The 20,959-nt window shown below is 42.2% G+C and overlaps 1 protein-coding gene across 7 annotated transcripts in view; it reads left to right on the top strand.

Moving 5' to 3' along the window:
- Positions 1-20,959, top strand: part of MUS81 (MUS81 structure-specific endonuclease subunit) — a 244,377-nt gene that overhangs the window by 154,983 nt on the left and 68,435 nt on the right. For all 7 annotated transcript variants that reach the window (XM_075837352.1, XM_075837348.1, XM_075837349.1 and 4 more), the window contains 4 exons: positions 2,702-2,841; positions 6,071-6,169; positions 7,275-7,355; positions 13,662-13,750. In XM_075837352.1, the coding sequence (XP_075693467.1) occupies positions 2,702-2,841; positions 6,071-6,169; positions 7,275-7,355; positions 13,662-13,750 (409 nt within the window). The remainder of the gene's footprint in view (positions 1-2,701; positions 2,842-6,070; positions 6,170-7,274; positions 7,356-13,661; positions 13,751-20,959) is intronic.

Genomic DNA, 20,959 nt, shown 5'->3' with positions numbered 1-20,959 from the left:
CAGGGGTCTCCCCCTTTTTCTGTAATTTTGGGTTTAATCCACGGTTCTCCTCCGTTTCACCTGGTAGTTCCAACAATCCCGAGTTAGAGGTCGCTCACGGGAACTGTGCACAATCTGGGCCCAGGTTCAGAAGAACCTAGAGGCGTCCCAGAGTATACAAAAAACTCAGGCTGATAGAAGACGTTCTGCCTGAGTTTATGGTCGGGGATCTGGTGTGGTTATCGTCTAAGAACTTGCGCCTTAAGGTCCCGTCCAAGAAGTTTGCTCCCCGGTTTATAGGGCCGTATAAGGTCATTGAAGTCCTCAATCCTGTCTCCTTCCGACTGGAGTTGCCCCCATCTTTTTGTATACACGACGTGTTTCATGCCTCCCTCCTTAAACGCTGCTCCCCGTCCTGGGCTCCCTCGAGGAAACCTCCTGTTCCCGTTCTCACCCCTGAGGGGGTGGAATTCGAGGTGGCCAAGATTGTGGACAGCAAGATGGTCCAAGGCTCCCTCCAGTACCTGGTCCATTGGAGAGGATACGGGCCTGAGGAGAGGACTTGGGTACCCGCCCGGGATGTTCGCGCTGGGGTATTGGTCAGGAAGTTCCACCTTAGTTTCCCCAATAAACCAGGTCCACTTAGAAAGGGTCCGGTGGCCCCTCATAAAAGGGGGGGTACTGTAAAGGATCTGCCAGGCACAACTTCTGTGTATACGGCCATGGGTAATCAGTCTGCACCTGGTTCTATGTCTCTGAGACTGACTCCATCTTCCACCACTCAGGATGGCAGGCTTAGGAGTGGGAGAGCCTATCGCAGCCTGGCCAGACGGAGCTAGCTCCCGCCCTCTGTCTATTAATACCTGCCTTTCCTGTTCCTCCTTTGCTTGTGATTCTTCTCGTGTGGTTTCCTGGCCTTGCTGCAGCTCCTAGCTATTTGACCTTGCTTCATACTGACCCCGGCTTACTGACTACTCTCCTGCTCTGCGTTTGGTACCTCGTACATTCCTGGTTTGACTCGGCTCGTTCACCTCTCTTGTTGCTCACGGTGTTGCCGTGGGCAACTGCCCCATTTCCCTTTGCTTGTGTCCCCTTGTCTGTTTGTCTGTCGTGCACCTACTGAGCGTAGGGACCGTCGCCCAGTTGTACCCCGTCGCCTAGGGTGGGTCGTTGCAAGTAGGCAGGGACTGAGTGGTGGGTAGATTAGGGCTCACTGTCTGTTTCCCTACCCCCCTGTCATTTCAGACAGCCTCGAAATCTTAATGATTTACAGATGATCTGCAAAGATGAGTGAGCCAAAATTCCATCTAACATGTGTGCAAACCTCATCATCAACTACAAAAAACGTCTGACTGCTGTGCTTGCCAACAAGGGTTTTGCCACCAAGTATTAAGTCTTGTTTGCCAAAGGGATCAAATACTTATTTCTCTGTGCACAATGCAAATAAATATATATAATTGTGACGATGTGATTTTCTGATTTGTTTTTTTATATAATCTATCTCTCACTGGTAAAATTAACCTAGCCTAAAAATTCTAGACTGTTCATGTCTTTGACAGTGGGCAAACTTACAAAATCAGCAAGGGATCAAATACTTATTTCCTTCACTGTAGCATCATTCATGTTTACGCTGTTATAAAATAAAAAAAAACTGCTTTCTTTCACTTATTAATGTGAGGCACGAGGTATTATGAATTTTGAACCTCCATGTGCCTCACATTAATAGTAATTAACCCCATCATGTACCTCACACATTAGCCCAATGTTGTCCATTATGACTGAGGAACATAATGTGGTTAATTACTATTAATGTGAGGCACATAGAGGTACAAAATTCATCACACCACACGCCTCACATCAGAAAACGGAAGAACTTTTTTTTATTATTCTTGTTGGCAAAAGTATAGTTTTGGTATCGAGTATCGCAATACTACACGAAGTATCGATATCGAAGTCCAAATTCTGGTATCGTGACATCCTTACTCCTGATTTCACTGTCCATATATGGACAGTGGCTATCAGGAGTTTCGACAGCGCTGGAGTCCCTGGGCAGAGCACTAGTGTCCCGGGACTCCGGCCCTGGGATAGCGCCTGACGTCACTGTCCATATATGGAGTCTTGGGGCAAAGCTCTAGCTGATGCACTGCTCAGGGAATCCAGCAATAGGAAACTCCTGATGTCACTTCTATAGCGCTGGAGTGCCCGAGCAGAGCAACAGCTAGCACTCTGGCCCAGCACTCTAGCATTGCTCCTGATGTCACTGTCCTTATATGAACAGTGATGTTGGAAGTTTCCTAAAGCTGGAGTCTCCAAGCTGGGCATTAGCTAGCACTCTGCACGGGACCACAACACTGCTCCTGACGACACTGTCCATATATGGACAGTGATGCCAGGAGCTCCCCGAGGTATACATTTAACATATACCTCTAACAAATGCCATACAGTGGCATCCGTCACCCATAGGCTACCCAGTTAAAAAACGTATACTGTGTGGTGTACATTTTTTTCTGTGGGAAACCTCAGGATGGAATAGTGTAGTCTATACCAGCCCGACGGATGCCAAAAGGACACTTGATCTCAGTCGGGATAATCGAGCCCTTTGAACACGTTTATCTTGTACGTTGGGAGCTTTCCTGCCGTACAAGATAAACGTAGGGCAATAACGTGATGTGAATAAGGCCTAACCTGTACAGCTCAGTAACTTGGTCTCTTCTGTTCACAGAACCCAAAACTCCAATACAGTCTCTCCCTAACAGCCATGATAAAAACAGAAACCAGCAGAGTGCCTCCTCTACTCTTACCACCTCATCTGTCCCGAAAGCAGACCTGCCTCAAAATCCCCATGAGCGACCATCCCCCACAGTAAGTGCTCATCCCATGATGTTAAGGCATTTACTGAGGTGTACAATATTGAAATTGAAGCACCACATAACTGAATAACTTTAAAGATATTTTTTAAAAATGTTTTAGAGGTTTCCAAACAGAAAAATGTAGCAGGGCACAAAGCTATAACGCAATACAACTATCACGGCAGTGCTTCAAAACAGGTTATTCATCATAGAACCAAAAAATACATTTCAGTTTAAACTGTGAAATCCGGCAAAGTCCTCATGTAACAAGAATTTTGCTACAGACTTTTAGGCTTTTTCCATACTGGATTTTTCTGGCACGTGTAAAATTAGACAGATCTTTAGTCTCTCAGTTCACTGCCCACAAGTTAAGATCTTGAAAGTGGTGACCAATTGAAACAAAATAGAAGAAAAAGTTTCATAACTTTCCATTACGCAACCATTAAATTGGCACTTAACCCCCTCCCGTTGTAAACAACTTTCAGATTTTCATTTTCGTTTTTTCCTCCCCACCTGGCAGAAGCCATAACTTTTTTCTTTTTTCGTCGATATAGTCCTACGAGTGCTTGATTTTTATGGGACGAGTTGTCGTTTTTCGTAGCACCATTTATTGTGCCATATAATGTAGTAGGAAACGGGTAAAAAATTATTTGTCGGGTAGAAAATGAAAAAAACAGTGATTCCTCCATTCCGCTTCGTTTTTATGGAATTCACTGTGCAATTAAAACAACATGTTATCTTTATTCTATGGGTCAATACGATTACGGCGATACCAAATCTATAGTTTTTTTCTATATTTTACTACTTTTACAAGTAAAAAACGAAGTGTAAAAAATAAAATTTCTTTTGTGTCGCCAAACGTTTTTTATTTTTTATTTTTCAGTCGATTAAGTGTTATGAGGGCTTATTTTTTGCGGGATAAGCTGTAGTTTTTAAATATACCATTTTGGGGTTCACGCGACATTTTGATCACTTTTTATTCCATTTTTTTGTGGCAGATGAAGTGACCAAAAATAGCGATTCTGGAGTTTACAATTTTGGTTTTTTTACGGCGTTCACCCTGCAGGTTAAATAATGCATGTTTTTTGGCGCATAATTAGAACTCCCATTGACTATGGGAACATTTGGAGTGTTTTATGCACGAAGAATAGACCCGACGCCTCTTTTTTACACAGCACTCTTTTTAACAACGCTCGCGTAAAAAAGCGCGTTGTATTTACTAACAGCGCGCTTTACTATTGATCGAAAGCTTTTTTTTAACAAGTTTTTTGCCGTATAAAATGTGCCAAAAACGGCATTAAATACATACCGTGTGAACCTCCCAGCTGATGAGTCATTCACCACAGGATCTTCCCTCTTGACTTTCACCATTCTTAGGGCTCATCCACACGCTGCAAAATTGCCGCTTTTTTTCCGGCTGGAATCTTTGTCGGAAAAAATGCAGCAGAATACAGTAGCAGGATAGTGGGTGAGGTTTAACAAATCTCATCCACATGCTGCGTAAATTTCAGAGCAGAAATTGACCTGCGCTGCGTATTTTTCGTACCACAGCATATCAATTCCTGCTGCGGAAAGTGGTCAGAATTGCTATGTTTTTCAGAGGAGATGTCACCATCTCCTAACATTCTGAAAAACGCAACAAAATACGCACTATTTTCTGCCATAAAAAACGCAGGAAATGGTGCGTATTTACCGCAGCGGAATGTCTGCTATTTTCAACGGAATTGCTGCAGAAATTTTCTGCAGCAATTCCATTGTGTGTGGACAAGCCCTTAGCCTTTTGGTGTGTTCTTTAGCTTCAGCCAGCTACCATTTGTACAATCTCTTCAAAAATGGAGCTGGAAACTGCTTATCAATTTGAGGACACCTTTTCTTGGCTTGTAGCCAAAAAGTCAGGTTGCTTCTGCCTGAATCACTTTGCTGTGATTCCTCTGGTGGCCAACATAGGAAAAATGGCAATTTATTATTTCATTTTTAATACTTTCCACTTTGTGGAAGAAAATAAAAATACACCAAGAAAACTAAAAAAATATAATAAAAATATGTAACTTGCTTGAATTTTTTTTTTCAATGTGCGACACATTCCCTTTAAAGACTATGTAAACCTTTTTAGTGTTTTTTTTTTAAATAAAACAATGCATTATAGTGTTTAGCGCAACTTTTTAAATAGTTTTATCCCCAAAAATTTTAACTTTTTGAGATACAGCTTCTATGTGTCCTGGATACATAGAAGCTGTATCTTGCGCTGAAACCCGAATCCGTCAGTTCAGCGGGACTGATGACTTTGGTGACAGAGTGTCCTGTGTGTCTCTGACACGCAGGATCCAGCTGTTATCGATCACATGTAAGTTATGAACCCATTGTCACCGAAGATGTGATCTCTAACAGGTGGATCTTGCGTGTCAGAGAGACGCAGGACTAGATGTCACTGAAGCCGTCACTGAGCGCCATAATATATATTTTTGTTTAAAAAAAGTACTCAAAGGTTTACATAGCCTTTAAAGAGGCTCTGACACCAGTTTATAAGTGCCCCATTTTCTACCTAAGGCGATAGGCGCTGTAATGTAGATAACAGTTTTCTGGGTTTTTAAAAAAAAACCTTTTATTTTTGATGGAGTTAGGACTATTTTTAATTTTATGCTAATTTCTTCTAGATGCCCAACTGGGTGTTTCTTTACTTTAAAGCAAGTGGGCGTCGTAAAGAGAAGTGTATGACATTGTCCAATCAATGTCATACACTTCTCTTCATTTATGTTCAGCTGTACTCACAGCACAGCGTGATCTCGCGAGACCACGCTGTGTTGTCACTTACTCCCTCATGAACTGGCTGGAGGCGATGTCTGGTCATTCTCCTGTGGCTCCGGTAAAGTTAATGTGGGAGTAAGTGACAACACAGCGTGGTCTCGCGTGATCTCTTTGCTGTGAGTAAAGCTGAACATGAATATGCTTGACCTATTTTATCAGATAATCGCCAAAAAATGTCCTTCTAAACATTACCGGTGATGTGTGTGTTAGCGTATACGTGGTCGTGCCCTGCAACAATTTTAACATTCTTATTATTATTATTAGTTGACACTTTATTTTGAATAAAACTTGCATACTGTAATTCCCTATGTTATTAGGAAAGGTAGCAGTTTATAATTTAAGAAAATGGGATGTGCTGTGTTATATATCATACTGAAAGGAAGCATTAAGGTGATTTGACTATAAACTGGATGGTAAGTTTATTTGTATTGTGGTAGAACAAGCAAAAGACAGATGGAAAAAAGCAGCGGGAGTATGTTCCACAGAAAAGATCAGGAGGCTACGCAGTGCTGCTCACCCTCTGCAAGGAGAGCAAGGTAAGCAATATGGTAATAACGATTAAAATTCATTGCGTAAAAAGAGGCCCCCGTCTATACGGTTAGTCAGAGACACAAGTTTCCGTTGTTCTTACACCACAGGTGCTCAACTGCAGGATATGGAGCTCATTATTGTCAGCTATGTCATTTGTGTCCACCATGATTGAGGCTGGTGTTATCCATTACTAGTATGATGGAACCAATTGGGTTAAGAGAAACATAAAAAGCAAGCGCGTGCTGAAGTTTTCATCAGCACAGCCCCTTATCACGCCCGGTTTTTGGGAAAGCGCCATCCACTTCATCCTACGTGACGTGTCAAAAACTCACATTTTAGTTTTACATTTATCTCACTTACCTTTCGCCAAGCACTTGTGAATTGAAAAATAGCAAATTTTGTATTTAAATTACAGACCACACAGATCTGGTTTGGTGCACATATCACACTACATCAGGTGGTAAAATGGTTAAAGGGTTATTCCCATCTTAGACACTTACGGCATATCCGCAAGATATGTCATAAATATCTGATGGATGGGGTTTCAACTCTGGGACCCGAACCTATACTGAGAATGGGGGACACCCAAATCCTGTTTCGCCTGGTTCTGCGGCCGCTGGCTGCAGTTTCCAGACGTGGACTAGTGGAGAGACTGCCACACATGCGCGTGGCTCTCTTTATTCTTCTCTATCGCAGTTAGGGAAACGGCGCCAGCGCAGCAGTCTCTCCACTTCTCTCCGCAAGGAATCTGCGGCCAGTGTCTGCCACACTAGGTGAAATGGGGGATGGCTGTCACGCCCTTCTCGGTATAGGTGCGGGTCCCAGAGCCGCATTTCGCAGACACTTAAGGTATGTCCTCTGTATATGCCATACATGACTAAGATGGGAATACCCCTTTAAAGCAGGGGCATGCAAATACATACCGTATATTTTATTTAGTCTATAATAGACTAGCAACATGTACCAGATGATATACATACTAGCAGCCACTTTGAGTTGATGATCTAAAATAAAATCTTTCCCTCAAGCTACACTCAGAAGATTTGATTGAATACATTACAACTAACAATTTATATAAAATTATTATTATATTTTTTTATTTTTTTAAAGAATGCGAATTCCAAAGGCTACATGAGCAAGACAGAGCTGCAAAGAGAAGCCCAGCCTTTGTGTGACAAGACATTCACTATGGTAATACCACGAGAGAGAGGTCTTCCATGTAGACAAACCATGTAGTAACTGGAGTCAGCAGGCACGAGTAGTAGGACGTAGTGGTTCAAAACTGCATCAGGGAGAACTTTCATTTAACTTAGAAACAAATAATGCAAACAAGACAAAAGGAAACGGGGGTGGGGGGTTTGATGTCCGATCGGTCGTTGAGCCGTCAGAACCAGACCGTGTGGTAGCCCCTTGAGGTATAAGAGACGGCAGCAAAGAAATCTAGTATTGTTTTTATATATATGAAGTCATTTAAGGGTGAATATATGTCCGCAAGTTACCGCCATGAGCTGATTTAATGATGGGTTAAATGCCCCTTGTTCCCCGTTAGAACTACCCATGACAATATTGCGATGTTAGTTTTCATTTTATTCATATCACTGAGGCGGTGTCCCGTTGGTCGTCTGAACTGGTTGCTGGACAACGGAGGACGCTGTGTTGGTGGTGACACGCGCAGGAGAATTTACCCTGCCGTCATCGCGCCCCTGAAGCCTCCTGTTACATGGCAAAGTGATAATTCCGGTCTCAATGCCTGACGCTTACGCATTGGAGACCTGGAAACTGAATACAGTGTGGTGTGGTGTGGATCGTCTCATGATATATTATAACTATAACCTGATGAAGTTGTTTATTAATGAAGTTCTGATTGGTGAGTGGTCTTGCAGTTCCAACCCCTGACACTGCTGTGGAATTTTTGATAATGCTTTAAATATGTAATTTTTGTACTGGATTTGTATATGTTTGTTTGTCATATATTTTATTTGCGCTTTCACTTTTTGTATCGATTTTATATATTTCTTGATACCGTAAATCATGTTTTGATGATTATATTCTGTATTATGCACTTTTAATTATATTAGAATGAGATCAATTATGTAAATCTACACCTGTTATATAAAGCACCATGATCTTGTGTATCACCATGCGTGAGAAAGGTCCTACTGTTCTATTGTTGGACTGAAACGTCGCATTTAAGTTGACTGAAAAAAACCAAAATTTTTTTTCTTCTACCGGAGCGCTGCAAGATTTTTTAAATTTTACTGCATTATTTAGTCCAGGGATCGGGACTACTTGCCGGGCACCCATACTATTATCCGCTGTGAGTGCTGCTGCTTTCTATTTTGTGTGTGTGTGTGTGTGTGTGTGTGTGTATATATAATATATATGGCTAGTCCTTCTCAATGAATTAGAATATCATCAAAAAGTTAATTTATTTCAGGAATTCAATTCAAAAAGTGAAACTCATATTATATAGATTCATTACACACAGAGATCTATTTCCAGCATTTTTTTCTTTTAATGTTGATGATTATGGTAACAGTTAACCCCTTAATGACCAGCCTATTTTGGACCTTAATGACCAAGCTATTTTTTACGTTTTTCAATCGTCGCATTCCAAGAGCTATAACGTTTTTGTTTTTGCGTCGACACAGCTGTACAAGGTCTTTTTTTTTGCGGGACAAGTTGTATTTTTTAATAGCACCATTTTTAGGTACATATTATCTATTGATTAACTTTTATTAACTTTTTTTTGGGTGGGAATAGAAAAAAATCAGAAATTTCGCCCCTCTTTTTTGCGTCCTAAATCTACGCCGTTTACCGTGTGGCATAAATAACACAATAACGTTATTCAGCGGGTTGTTACGATTGCAACGATACCAAATTTGTATAGTTTTTGTATGTTTTACTACTTTTACACAGTAAAAACGCTTTTTCTTCAAAATTATTTGTTTTTGTGTCTCCATATTTGAAGAGCCGTAAAGTTTTTATTTTTTCGCCGATGCGGTTGTATGAGGGCTTTTTTTCTGCGGGACGACTTGTAGTTTTTATTGGTACCATCTTGGAGTAGATGCGACTTTTTGATCACTTTTTATCACATTTTTTTAAAGTCAGTATTCACAGAAAACAGCAATTTTTCCATAGTTTTTTATTACATTTTTTACGGCGTTCACCGTGCGGGTTAAATAATGTAATAGATTTATAGTCGGGGTCGTTACGGACGCGGCGATACCAAATATGTGTAACTTTTTAACTTTATTTTTTTTTTTTAATAGTAAAGCATTTTGTAAGGGGAAAAGCTGGGTTTTTCATTTTTTTCACTTTTTTTTTTTTAAATTAACTTTATTAAACTTTTTTTTCACTTTTTTACTAGTCCCATTAGGGGACTATAATATGCGATTCTGCGATCACATTTATAATACACTGCAATACTTTTGTATTGCAGTGTATTACTGCCTGTCCGTTTAACACGGACAGGCATCTGCTAGGTCATGCCTGCGGCATGATCTAGCAGGCATTCACTCCAGGCAGACCTGGGGGCCTTTATTAGACCCCCGGCTGCCATTAGAGACACAAACACTCGGCGATCGTATCGCCGGGTGTCGGTGGGGGAGAGAGGGAGCTCCCTCCCTCTCTCCAAAACCACTCAGATGCGGTGCTCGCTATTGAGCACCGCATCTGAGGGGTTAATCGTGTGAGATCGATACTTATATCGATCTCACCCGGCAGAGTAGGGACGCTCACAGCCCTCAGCTGCCTCTTGGAGCTGAGAGCAGGGAGATCTGACAGTTCCCTGCTCTGTTTACTTATTCCGATGCCGCAACGTAAAAAGTCTATGGCAACGGAATAAGGCCCATTAGTGACCGACGTAGAAACACGATGGGCCGGTCACTAACGGGTTAATGAAAACCCAAAATGTAGTCTCTCAGAAAATAAGAATATTATATAAGCCCAATTTCAATAATGATTTCTAATACCGAAATGTTGGCCTACTGAAAAGTATGTAGAGTATATGCACTCAATACTTGGTTGGGGCTCCTTTTGCATGATTCACTGCATCAATGCGGCGTGGCATGAAGGCGATCAGCCTGTGGCACTGCGGGGTTATGGAGCCCAGGTTGCTTTGATAGCGGCCTTCAGCTCGCCTGCATTGTTGGGTCTGGTGTCCCATCTCCCTGTTGGCAATACCCCATAGATTCTCTACTGGTTTTAGGTCAGGCGAGTTTGCTGGCCAATCAAGCACAGTGATACTGTGGTTATTAACCCCTTAGTAACCACCAATACACCTTTTCACGGCTGTCACTAAGGGTCCTTAAGCTAGGCTTTCGCCTTTTCACGGCGGCCCAGTCTAAGCGCTGCATGGGTGTCCAATGCAGGCTGGAGCCGGGGCTCGGCTGTCTGATGACAGCCGGACTCCTCCAACGACGCGATCGAAGTTTACTTCGTTCGCAGCCGTTTAACCCGATAAATGCTGCGGTCAATAGCGACCGCGGCATTTAATTTGTTTATAGGGGGAGCTCCCTCTTTCACCCATCTCACCCTCCGATGGGGTGCCATGGCATCTGGGGGACTGATAAAAGCCCCCAGGTTTGCCCTGGGCAAATGCGTATTAGGACGTGCCGGAGGCACGTCCTAATAGATTGCCTGTCAGATTTATGCTGACAGTCAATAATTCTCTGGTATACTAAGTATACCAAAGCATTATAGCAGCGATTTAAAGATCGCAAGTGAAATAAAAATTTATTAATAAAAAGTACAGTAAAAAACAAATAAATTTTTTTTTCATAAAAAGTGGTTTTATTTAGTAAAAGTATAAAAAATAAATAAAAGTACACATATATGGTATCGCCGCGACCATAATGACTCAAACAATAAAGTTAAGATGTAATTTAAACCGCAAGATGAACACCGTAAAAAAAACACACAAAAAACAATGGTGAAATGGCTATTTTTTTACATTGCCCCCAAAAAAGTCATAATACAAGTTAATCAATAAGTCCAATGTACCCCAAAACAGTACCAATCAAGACTACGTCTCGTCCCGCAAAAAACGAGGCCAAAAAATCACTACATTGATGGAAAAATAAAAAAACATTACGGCTCTTGGAAAGCGACGATGCAAAAACAAATAATTTTAGTTCAAAAGTGTTTTTATTGTGCAAAAGTTGTAAAACATAAGAAACCTCTACATATGTGGTATCGTCGTAATAGTACCGACCCGTAGAATTAAGGTAATGTGTTATTTACGTTGCACAATGAACGGCATCAATTTAAAAAGCATAGAGCAATGGCAGAATTTCAGGGTTTTTTTCTATTCTCCCCAAAAAAAATGTTCATCAAAACATGATATGTACATCAAAATGGTGCCATTAAAATGTTAAACTAATCCCGCAAAAAACTAGTCCTCATACATCTATATCGACAGAAAAATTAAAAAGTTATAGCTCTTTGAATGCGACTATAGAAACACTAAAAAAATAGCTTGGTCATTAGGGCCTAAAATAGGCTGGTCACTAAGGCGTTAAGGACGCAGCCTATTTTGGCCTTAAAGAGGCTCTGTCACCACATTATAAGTGCCCTTTCTCCTACATAAGGAGATCGGCGCTATAATGTAGGTGACCGTAATGCTTTTTATTTTAAAAAAACTATCTGTTTTCACCACTTTATTAGCGTTTTTAGATTTATGCTAATGAGTGTCTTAATGCCCAAGTGGGCGTGTTTCTACTTTAGACCAAGTGGGCGTTGTACAGAGGAGTGTATGACTCACAGCCCTGATTTCTACACACTACACTTAGTCATGTCCCCTATACCTCACATGTGCACTATACACAGTACTTTATTATTTATTTATTATTATTACACATTTACTTCCATGCCCAACACACCACTCCCCTCAAGGTAAGTGGGAGTGGCTATCATTATTTAAACACACCTGGGCACTTCCCATCAACAGCATTCTCTGACCTGGTTGCGTCCTGTTTGGAACGGGTATTTTACCCACCACCTAATCTGTGAGTATGGCCTTTTCTGTGGTTTTAAATTAAGTTTAATGTAGATAAATGTACAGTTATGCATCTGGGTAACAACAATCTGCATGTATCATATGTCCTAGGGGGAGCTACACTGGGGGAGTCACTTGTTGAGAAGGATCTGGGTGTACTTGTAGATCATAAACTAAATAACAGCATGCATGTCAATCAGCTGCTTCAAAGGCCAGCAAGATATTGTTGTGTATTAAAAGAGGCATGGACTCGCGGTACAGGGATATAATATTGCCACTTTACAAAGCATTAGTGCGGCCTCATCTAGAATATGCAGTTCAGTTCTGGGCTCCAGTTCATAGAAAGGATGCCCTGGAGTTGGGAAAACTACAAAGCAGAGCAACGAAGCTAATAAGGGGCATGGAGAATCCAAGTTATGAGGAAAGATTGAAAGAATGAAACCTATTTAGCCTTGAAAAGAGACGACTAAGGGTGGACATGATTAACTTATAGAAATATATGAATTACACATACAAAAAATATGGTGAAATCCTGTTCCATGCAAAAGCCCCTAAAAAAAAAAGAAAGGGGCACTCCCTCCGTCTGGAGAAAAATGGTTCAACCTGCAGAGGCGACAAGCCTTCTTTAGGCATTATTTACACGAGCGTTGCGCATCTTGGACGTAAAAAACAGTAGTTTTTGACGTCCGAGGTTCATCCGTGCTCAGTGCTGCGGGACGCGATGTCTCGCATCCGCCATAGATGAGAGTCTATGGAGGGATGGGTGAAGCGTTAAAAAATAGGACATGTCCTATTTTCTCTCGGACACTTCACACGGTCCGTTGAAACGACGGCTGTGTGAACGACCACATTGAATAACATAGGTCCGTGGGACGGCCGCTGTTTTAACGGACGTCTCACAGACGTTTAATAAGCTGGTGTAAATAAGGCCTTACTGTGAGAACTGTGAATCTATGGAATAGTCACCGCAGGAGCTGTCACAGCAGGGACAGTAGATGGCTTTAAAGAAGGCTTAGATAATTTCCTAGAACGAAAACATATTAGCTCCTATGCGTAGACATTTTTTCATTCCCCTTTCTCATCCCTTGGTTGAAACTGATGGACATGTGTCTTTTTTCAATCGTACTAACTATGTAAGTCTACCATGTTGCGTTGGTTCTCAATGTTTAACCCTACACTCCGCAGTCAGAAAGCAGTTCTGCATACAGGTTGCTGCTCCCCAGTCTTCCAAATTGCTTCTACTCTACTGCTCGTCTGCAGACGTTTAATGTACTTTTTTGACTCCGTACAGGACCTAGAAAGACAATGGCAATGTCTGGCTTACTTTGTGTTTGTCCATATGTCTTCAATTGGAGATTCTGTATTTGTAGTAATTTATTCTACATTTCTTACATTACTGTATGTGTTTGTATTTAGCACGGTATGTAAAATTCTGTTCCATGTTTTTTTAATTAAAGAGACCTTTAAATAAAGCTTTTTTCATTTGTCCTTTTCTACAGACTGACCCCAGCAATAAGTACACAGCCTGGTCTTCTGTTAGCACCTTAATTCAGAAGGAATTGGTCATCAAAACTCACAGCCCGGCCAGGTAACAGTGAGCCTTACAGAATATTTTTCTTGAATGTCACAACACTATAAATCTATTGAAAGGGTGTTAAAGCTGGAAAGGATTGTGACTTGTTGTTTACTATATGACCTTCACTCCTTCCCGACCGCCCACCGTCTTTTGACGTCAGGCGGTGCAGGTCCCCAGTCTACAACGACGTCTTTTGGCGTCGCTGTAGATGAAGCTGATGAGCGCTTGTGTGAGTGCTCTTCCTCTAAGCAGGAGCTGTAACTAACAGCTCCTGATCTGAGAGCAGCCTCCTGAATACATTCGGACCCCAGCTGTTCAACCCTTTGATTGACGCGGTCGGTGACCGCGGTATGATCAAAGGGAATTCCCCTCTTTGATCGCATCACCGGGATTCCGGTGATGCGATCAAACACCGGGGAATCCCTCTGCAGTCAGCCCTGGGGACCTACAAAGGGCTGTCTGTTCCGTTTGCCTGCTGTTCGGGCACACGATGTGCTGCCCTAACAGCAGCCTGTGTCATAGTGACACAGTGTAATGTATTAGTATACAGGTAAAAAATTAAGTTATAAATAAATGTATCCCTTAATGAATAAATAAAAAAAGTCATTTTGCATTAAATATATTTTATTGCCCCCACATTACATAAAAACAAAAAACCTACACATATTAGGTATCTACACGACCGTAATAACCTGAAGAATTAATTTAACAGGTTATTTAGCGTGAAACATGAACGTGATAAAAAATAAACAAGAAAAACAATGCCGAGAATTACCCCCATACTGCGGGGGGGGGGATACTATTTCTCTGGCATAAAACAAGGGCTCATACAGCCACGTCCATGAAAAAATAAACAAATTGTGGCTACTGAAAAGCAGAGAGGCAAAAACAGAAAAATTTAGCTGGTCATTAAGGTCTTTTCAGGCCCGGTCATTAAGGGGGGTGAGAAAACAGTTGTTATGAGGACTTTCCACCCATTGCAGGTTGCATAACAGTTAGGGCTTATTCAGACGAACGGGATATACGTCCGTGCAACGCGCGTGATTTTCACGCACGTCGCACGGACCTATGTTAGTCTATGGGGCAGTGCAGACAGTCCGTGATTTTTGCGCAGCGTGAGTCCTCTGCGAAAAAGTCACGACATGTCCGTTCTTTGGGCGTATTTCGCGCATCACGCACCCATTGAAGTCAATGGGTGCGTGAAAATCACGCATGCCACACGGAAGCACTTCCGTGGGACAAGCGTGATTCGCGCAACAGCTGTGAAAAGGATAAATAAAAACAGAAAAGCACCACGTGCTTTTCTGTTTGCAAACATCCAAACGGAGTGTCATAATGATGGCGGCTGCGCGAAAAGCACGCAGCCGCGCATCATACGGGGCTGACACACGGAGCTGTTAAGTGCCATTTGCGCGCGCAAAACACTGCGTTTTTTGCGCGTGCAAAACGCACACACTCGTGTGAATCCGGCCTTAAGCACCACAGACCTCAACCTTCCTATCTAGAATCAGGTGTGTATGTAAGGTGTCGTTTATTTGCATTGACGTCAGTCTCTCCTACCTGTTATACAAATCCTAAGGCTGGGTTCACACGACCTATTTTCAGACGTAAACGAGGCGTTTTATGCCTCGATTTACGTCTGAAAATACGGCTCCAATACGTCGGCAAACATCTGCCCATTCATTTGAATGGGTATGCCGACGTACTGTGCAGACGACCTGTCATTTACGCGTCGCTGTCAAACGACGACGCGTAAAAAAGACGGCTCGTCAAAAGAAGTGCAGGACACTTCTTGAGACGTAATTTGAGCCGTTTTTCATTGATTCCAATGAAGAACAGCTCCAAATTACGGCCGTAATTGACGCCTCGCAAAACGCGAGTACATGCAATTACGTCTGAAATTACGGAGCTGTTTTCTCCTGACGTAAATGCAGTTATCGTGTGCACATACCCTTAGGATTATGATCCCCACTGCTCCAGTCATTCACAAGCAATTCTACTCATGCTTCAATGTGCACCATGAAAGGAACTAAACATATTCATTGCATTATGGCAAACAGAACTGCAACATACGTTCAAATAAATAATGGACCTTATTTATAAAAACTAATCAAGCAAAAAGTGCAGGTGTTGTCTATCACAACCAGGGATCACTGATCTTCAATTTTCTACCATGCTCTGAAGAGCAACAGTTAGAATCCGATTGTTTGCTGTGGGCAACATGTCCAGATTTTGACTAGTCTACGTTATTTCAATGAGTGCCACTATGTTTAATTACCTTTTTTTTCTTGTTGGCACTAGGGAAGCGCGATGCATCAAAACTTCGATACTGTTTCGATACTTTGCATCCCCAAACGGTTCGATACCGTTATTTCATGTATTTCGATACTTAGCTGTGCGACTGCACAGCTCAGTATTGTAACACATGAATGTATGAGAGTGGGGCTGCGGCTTTGTAATACAGTCATTGCTGCGCTGCTGAGTCCTAATAACAAGTGCTCGGGGTCAGGATGATGCGATGCAGCCAGCGCTGCACTAATGAGCGGCGGCACTGAAGACAGAACATGGCGGGCGCACTGCAAAACACCCCCCTGTTCTGTCTTCAGTGCCTGAACCGCCGCTCATTAGTGCAGCGCCGGCCGCATCTCCTCATGCTGACCGCGCACACACTTCCTGTCAGGAGCAGGGCAATGGCTGTATTACACAGCCGCAGCCCCGCTGGCGGAGATCAGAGAAACCTCTCATCTCTGCCGTTATTCCCGTGAATGCTGCGATCACAGCTGACTGCAGCATTCAGGGGAAAATGAGAAGGGGAGATGCCCCTTGGATCGCGTCACAGGGAATTTTTTTTTTTATATGTTATTGCTTTTAGTATGTCATTAAAATAAATGTTATTTATTTGTGTTTTTGTGTTGTTCTTTTTTTCTTTCTTTTACTTCTCTATGGGGGCTGCCATTTTTTTTTCATCTCTGTGTGTGTCGATTAACGACACATACAGAAATGGAATACGGCACATACATCCCCATAGAGAATGCGAACGGGAGCCATTCCATTCACTATAGCGTACGCCGTCTACGTGGGAATGGCGCATGCGCCGCTCCCACACAGTCCAAAAGGAAGGTCATCGGCAGAGCGACATCCGGCGCCATTTTCATGTGGACCGGAAGCCGCGGCCGGACAGTAAGATGACTACTTCCGGTCGCGGCTTACAGGCATATGTTCAGACACAAGGACTAGGAGCGGAGGCAGCGCCGGCAGGAGCAGGTAAGTTATGTTTGTGTATGTGATGTGTGTGTATGTTCGTGTTATACTGTGTGATTACCACTGTATCTAATCCTCCTACACTGTGCATTCGCTCAAAAAATGGCGGCACACAGTGTAGGAGGTTTGAACATTCAACCCCCTCCTTTCTCCTGGCACTAGCCAGGATAAAGGAGGGGGGATTGTTTGAGGACACTAGAGCGAGTGTGTCTTCTCCAATTTTGCAGCATAAAGCAATGAGGTTGCTTTACCACATGCCAATGCTGCAATTTTGGGAATTGCTCCCTCTACTGACCAGCACATGGAAATGTTATAAATTAGAATCTAATTTATAATATTTCCTGACTTGTGAAAAAATTAAAAAAATTAGACTAATGTGTAATCATTTATATACTAACGGTTTAACAAAAAAAAAAAAATATGTTTATAGTGCCCACCAAAAGTTCCGGAACACCCTCATAACTTTTGAACGGCTCGAGGTAGAGGTTTGGAATTTGGTGGGATTTAGTGGGGTCATAAAATCTACCAGTTAACGCCACAAAAAACACCCTCACCCCCTTGTGGCGGTGTGGTGGACGGGGGCAGCAAAATTTTAAATGGCACGGGGGGGGGTCGAGTGGGGCTCATTTGAAAGCTCTTTTTAATGCAAAAACGATGCTGCAAACAATTTTGAGCTAGGATTTTTTTTCGCTGAGATATTTAACGTTAAAGTTATCATCTTCATTATGGGCTACCGCCGGTGTTAGCATTACCCAAAATGTACCGCGCGGGTAAAATCCTAAATGTGTGTGTGGGCTAGGGAATGTCACATCAAGGTGACTTTAAATGACGTATTATTACAATCGGCCTCGGCGATACAAAATGGACCTTGTCTACGATTGTAACATGATTTCATGTGTGCACATTTCGGTACTCTAGACAGATTTCTCATGTACTATTATCATGTACAGTGAGCAGAACATCTAAAGCTTTTTCATCATTACTAGGATGTTTGGGTCTTCCGTATCTTTGTTCGTCTTTAATTGAAACGGTTATTTCGAAACGATGAACAGTTCTTTTAACAATTGACAATGAAATTGGATCACGGATAGGATAAGTGGCATTGAATAAAGCCGCTACTTCTCGATAGGATCTTATTTTTTTCTTCGCCATATCCTCTCCTCAATAAAGTGATCCTTTCAGTTTCGGTCAAATGCATTTTGTAATATGACAATAGAAATGTACAAAAAAGAAAATTACTCTCCGAAATAGCGCTCTCTGAAATTCACAAGCGACTACCAAAATGTGTACACATGAAATCATGTTACAGTGTCACGACAAGGTCCATTTTGTATCGACAAGACCGATTGTAATAATATGTAATTTAAAGTCACTTTGATGTGACAATCCCAAGCTCACACGCACAGGCACCCACACACATTTAGGATTTTACCCGCGCAGTACATTTTGGGTAATGCTAACACCGGCGGTAGCCGATAATGAAGATGATAACTTTAACGTTAAATATCTCAGCGAACAAAAATTATATCTCAAAATCGTTTGCAGCATCGATTTTGTATTGAGAATAGCTTTCAAATGTGCCCGCACTCGACCCCGCCCATGCCATTTAAGATTTTGCTGCCCTTGCCCGCCCTCAAGGGGGTGTGGGTGTTTGTTTTTGGTGATAACTGGTAGGTTTTATGACCCCATTAAATCCCACCAAATTTCAACCCTCTACCTCGAGCCGTTCAAAAGTTATGAGGGTGCTCCTGGAGGAGCCCCTGACGTCACTGTCCATATATGGACAGTGACATTAGGTACTTTGACATGCTGAAATCCCCGGCCAGAGCATCGGCAATGCTATAGCCAGGAATTTCGCTCCTGGAGGGGAGTCCCTGATGTCACTGTCCATATATGGACAGTGACATTAGGGGCTTTGAGATGCCGGAATCCAGGGCCGCCATCAGGAATTTCCGGGCCCCATACAGCCAAGATGTCTGGGCCCCCCTCCATTACCAGGGGTGGACAATGGAGAGTGTGGCTCGAACGTTTGTACGTTATACGCGTTAACCGATTTTGGTGCTGACGTAAATTACAGTGAGCGAAACCATGGAGCAGGCAGTGACCAGTTAATGCCCTGGATTTTTTAAAATTTTGCCAAAACGTATCCCACTGTATCGCATGCAGTGGGATACGTCGCCCGGGGAGTGGAGCTTTCCCAGGGCTGGGATCCCCAGGCAGAGATTCTACTAGCGCTCTGCCCAGGGACTCTGGAGCTGTTCCTCACATCCATATATATGTAAAGTGACGTCAGAAGCTTTGCAAGGCCTGAATATACTGCCAGAGTGTCGCCAACTCTTCAGCCAGGGATTCCAACCCTGGAGAATCCCCTGACTTCCCTGTCCATATATGGACAGTGATGTCAGGAGCTTTCCCAGGACCAAAGTCGTCGGGCGGAGCACTTGTGATGCTCTGACTGGGGACTCCAGCATTGGGAAGCTCCTGACATCACTGTCCATATAGTGGCCTCAGGCACAGTATACAGTTTTTTTTGCGGGATCTCTCAGGATAAAATAGCATAGTCTACTATGCTATGCCATCCTACCAAAAAAAAAAATGTTTGTATAAGCTGAAAGGATATAATGGAACCCTATTAATTATGTTTACGTAATTATGTTTTCCTGACATACACGATAAACGTAAGGCAATAACATGTGAATTCGCCTTAACCCCTTAGTGACCAGCCTATTTTAGACCCTAATGACCAAGCTATTTTTTTTTTTTCTTTTCGTTTTTCTATAGTTTCATTCAAAGAGCTATAATTTTTTTATTTTTCTGTCGACATAGCTGCATGAGGATTTGTTTTTTGCGGGATTAGTTGTACTTTTTAATGGCACCATTGTGGGGTACATATTATTTTTTGGATTAACTTTTTTTTTCTGGGGGGGAATAGAAAAAAAACCTGAAATTCCGCCATAGGTCTATGCGTTTTAAATTCACGCCATTCACTGTGCAGCGTAAATAACAAATCTTTATTCTATGGGTCGGTACGATTACGACGATACCACATATGTATAGGTTTTTTTATGCTTTTTTACTTTTGCACAATAAAAACACTTTTGAACTAAAATTATTTGTTTTTGCATCGTTGCATTCCAAGAGCCGTAATTATTTTATTTTTCCGTCAATGTAGTGATATGAGGGCTTGTTTTTTTGCAGGACAAGGAGTAGTTTTGATTGGTACTCTTTTGGGGTATATGGGACTTATTGATTATCTTCTATTATGACTTTTTTGTGTGGCAATGGAAAAAAAATTTTGTCAGTGTTTTTTGCGTGTTTTTTTTACAGTGTTCGCCTTGCGGTTTAAATTACATATTAACTTTATTGTTTGGGTCATTACGGTCGCGGCGATACTATATTTGTGTACTTCTTATTTCTTTTTTACACTTTTTACCAAATATAACCACTTTTTATGGAAAATAATGGTTTTATTTATTTTTTTACTGTAATTTTTATTCTTACTTTTTATTTCACATTACTTATTGTTTTTTTTAGTCCCATTAGGGGACTTTACTGTGCGATGTTTAGATCGCTGCTATAATGCTTTGGTATACTTAATATACCTGTAATGACGGGGGTAGGGAAATGGACAAGTGAGCCCTAATCTACCCGCCACTCTGTCCCTGCCTACTTGCAACGACCCGCCCTAGGCGACGGGGTACAACTGGGCGGCGGTCCCTACGCTCAGTAAGTGCACGAGACAAACAGACAAGGGAACACAAAGCAAAGGGAATGGGACAGTTGCCCACGGCAACACCGTGAGCAGCAAGAGTGGTGAACGAGCCGAGTCAAACCAGGAGTGCACGAGGTACCAAACGCAGAGCAGGAGAGTAGTCAGAAAGCCAGGGTCAGTATGGAGCAGGATCAAATAGATAGAAGCTGTAGCTGGGCCAGGAAACCACACGAGAAGAATCACAAGCA

This window comes from Rhinoderma darwinii, chromosome 9 (assembly GCF_050947455.1).
Source record: "Rhinoderma darwinii isolate aRhiDar2 chromosome 9, aRhiDar2.hap1, whole genome shotgun sequence".
In the NCBI taxonomy this organism is placed as follows: domain Eukaryota; kingdom Metazoa; phylum Chordata; class Amphibia; order Anura; family Rhinodermatidae; genus Rhinoderma; species Rhinoderma darwinii.
Note: the sequence above shows the minus strand (reverse complement) of the source record. Positions and strands in the feature narration are given on the sequence as shown.